The sequence below is a fragment of the Arachis ipaensis genome, chromosome B01 (assembly GCF_000816755.2).
Source record: "Arachis ipaensis cultivar K30076 chromosome B01, Araip1.1, whole genome shotgun sequence".
NCBI classification, from domain to species: Eukaryota; Viridiplantae; Streptophyta; class Magnoliopsida; order Fabales; family Fabaceae; genus Arachis; species Arachis ipaensis.
In genome coordinates this window covers 7846188-7849511 of record NC_029785.2, presented here as the reverse complement: position 1 = coordinate 7849511, position 3324 = coordinate 7846188, and the positions used below count along the sequence as shown (strand labels likewise).

The 3324-nt window shown below is 31.7% G+C and overlaps 1 protein-coding gene across 1 annotated transcript in view; it reads right to left on the bottom strand.

Moving 5' to 3' along the window:
• The window catches only part of LOC107616501 (nudix hydrolase 10), a 5749-nt gene continuing 2490 nt past the window's right edge, over positions 66-3324 (bottom strand). Inside the window, exons 4-9 of the mRNA XM_016318478.2 lie at positions 3099-3236; positions 2668-2745; positions 2528-2578; positions 2401-2435; positions 2041-2149; positions 66-466 (exon numbers count right to left, since the gene is read on the bottom strand). Of these exons, the coding sequence (XP_016173964.1) occupies positions 269-466; positions 2041-2149; positions 2401-2435; positions 2528-2578; positions 2668-2745; positions 3099-3236 (609 nt within the window). The 3' untranslated portion in view covers positions 66-268. The remainder of the gene's footprint in view (positions 467-2040; positions 2150-2400; positions 2436-2527; positions 2579-2667; positions 2746-3098; positions 3237-3324) is intronic.

Genomic DNA, 3324 nt, shown 5'->3' with positions numbered 1-3324 from the left:
TTTGTGTGTCCACGATTCGTACGTCATAGACTTTCTCACAATATTGCTCACAATTCGAAAGATCCATAGAAAGAGCACACTATAAAATTAATGATTCAAAATAAATTTATTACATCAATCCTAGATAACAAAATTTCTGCTCAAAATCTTGTTAACGAAGATTCAAAAGCATATAAATTCTGCTAGAAATTTATTTAACATAATATAACAGATAACTATAATTTCTGCTAGAAATCTATTTAACATGTAAGAAATGACCAAGAGAGGCTTAAGAAGACTTGTCCAATTCATTGATATTCATATATAAATAGTTCAATTGATCCTCAAAATATGATGAGACTCGCCTTGGGGAGAATCCAGTATAGAACTTTTCTTCCACATTTGCCAAACATAATTCAACTACGTACTTGAAGGGTTCATGTTTCTGAGTAAGTGGTTGAACTGCGAATTCCTCGAACGGCATCCACTTCGCAAGGGAAGACATAAACAAAAGGAAGGTATAGTCACCAAGGAGATGGAATGCATGAACAAGAAAGATTGAAAAATGTGGATTGTCATGATTCATAAGGACAGCATTGTTCAATGTGATATCTTTTTCAATTTTGTTATTTTCAATATTTTGTGAAGGAAAAAATGAAAATAGAATTTTACTGTTTAATCATAGTAATATCTTGTTAAATTCCTTTGGAATGCATGGTATAAACTCATGATTTGATTAACCAATAATAATGGATCTTGATTTTGTAGCTTAAACATGAGAAAGCTAATGAACATAAGGAAATCCTCCATCACATGCATATAGATTCTATTACTACACATATATTATTGTAAAACAGTTCCGACAGACTCATTCTTCAAATACATGAAGGAACATTTGCATTAATTAGAGAACCATGTTGGTTTATGTCCTAACAAATGCTTGGACAACTTTATCGTGTTGATAACACAAGACATCAATATATAGATAGCTATAGGCATATAGAGATGTGTTTGTAGTTAGTGACAAACATATAAGATAGGGTAATTCGGTCAAAACACTCTATAGTACGAAAGATTCGAGAAAAAGTTGCACTTAAAAGGATGTAATTTAAGCATATTAACTTTTAGGATGAACGCAGATATCTTGGATATGGCAAAAATTTTGATCTGATCTGCACTAAAATTATTGGATCCCGCAGTTTTTAGGTTTAGATCTTGCGGATCGGATCGAATATATTTATAAAACACAAAAATATATTTAAAAGCTTATTTTTATTAAAAAATATCAATAAAATTTATTTTTTCTATTTTTTTAAATATGTTTACTCTTAAAATAATATTAAACATACTTTTCTTAGATAATAAATTAAAATAATACAACATATATGATAATTATTAATTGAAATAAAACATAAAAAAATATTTACTTATTTAATTTTGCGGATATGTGGATATGTGGATACCTGCACAAAATCCGCAATCCGATCCTATTAGTGTGCGGATAGAATCCGATCCGATCGGATCCATATTCACAATTTTCGGATCGGATTCAGATAAACACCGCGGATATGCAGATTGAATATGATCCATGAACACCCCTAGACATGTATTTAACATTTTAACTTTGATACAATAATCCGTAGCTGATTTTAGTACGGTTTAAACTCACGATATTAAAATTGTATGGAAATAACTCACCCTTGTTCTAAGATTCACTTCTAACAAAAATATAAGATGGTCTGTATCTAGTTTTCAAAAAAATAGATACACAAAGAATATATCTTTTAATCTTTCTTTATGTTATCCCTGCCATCTAGTGAATGGTTCACAAGTCTATTTTATTGTATAAACAACTTGTAGGTTGTCTTAATGGATTATTAGTTGAGATTTCATGAGTGGAAAATAAGCAGGAGTATGAACATAACTAGGTTGATATGCAACACTAGGTTCATCTTTTGGATATTTCTCATCATCTCATACTCATAGTATCAGTTGCTGAAAAGTTAGGTTGGGTGAACAAAATAGACAGAACAAAGATGTGAAATCGTCAAACAAAAGTACCTGAGCTGCTTCAATTTCCAATTCTTGCTTTTTGATCTCAACAGAAAGAGGGCGCAACATGCAAAGAAATGACAAATCTGATTTCCCAAAGAATGAATTCTGCACTTCCCTGAAAAATAGAAAAACAGGACTTGGTGATGGTGATTAATGATTTTTGTTCAATCACTGAAAATTCAAATTCCTCCTAAGAAAATCATTAATATGCCTCTTTTGTGCTTAATATATCGAAAATAGAGTTAGAGTTTCAGTGAAAATCATACATACATATTGTGTTTTTAAATTAGTTAATACAATTCATGAATACAATGTCACAACGATATATCAGGATTAAATTCCATACAAAAGTCAGAAGATTCACACCTGAATGCTAGTATTTCTACAAATTCGGTATCAACCTGAACAAATAAAAAAGATGGACCATATAAAACAGTTGTTATGAGCTTATGATCAATAAAAAAAAACTGGTCACATTTACTCAGATACTCACTCCTGTCTCTTCTTTTACTTCTCTAATAGCTGCTGCAAAAATCTCCTCACCCTGCAGGTACAAAACCATGTTACAATAACTTCAGTAGGTAACTTCCAGTAGCCAATAACCATGCTGCAAAAATCTCCTGTACTGCATACCGCGTCGACAACTCCAGTAGGTAACTTCCAGTAGCCAATTCCATGGAATCTACCTCTTTTTTCCTGTACTACAAGAACCTACTACCCCAAAACATGGAACAAACAAATAAAGAAAAAAGAAGGGAAAAAAGTTGCATTGATCACAATGTTGGCATGAAGCAGGTTAATTATTTGTATGAAAAAACATACAAGATAGTAAGACCCATTTGGTGACTTTACTAGAATAGAAATATCAATTCATTTGCAATGTTTGGTTTGATACAATAAATAAGTAGAACTCACATGCCATGTGAAGTTAATAGTTGAGAACTAAATGTTTGATTGAATTGCTTTTCAATAGTTTTCAACTATAACTTCATACGTAGATAGCTGCATGCGAATTTTTACTGGTGTAATAAAAAACTCTTTGTGACTGTTAATTTGACAATCACCTCTTTGTTTTGATTTAAGACTATAGCAGCAACGGCAACACGGTGGGAAGCATTTATAGGGATTGTGCAGCCTGTTTGGGGAATCCAATAAACTAGCATTAGATAGCTTGGCTCAGCATGGTGGTACCAGAACCCCTCCTGCCACCAACAAAATACATACCATACTCACTTATTCACATCTTAACTAACAGGAACAACATATAAATAACATTTAATATCTATGCAA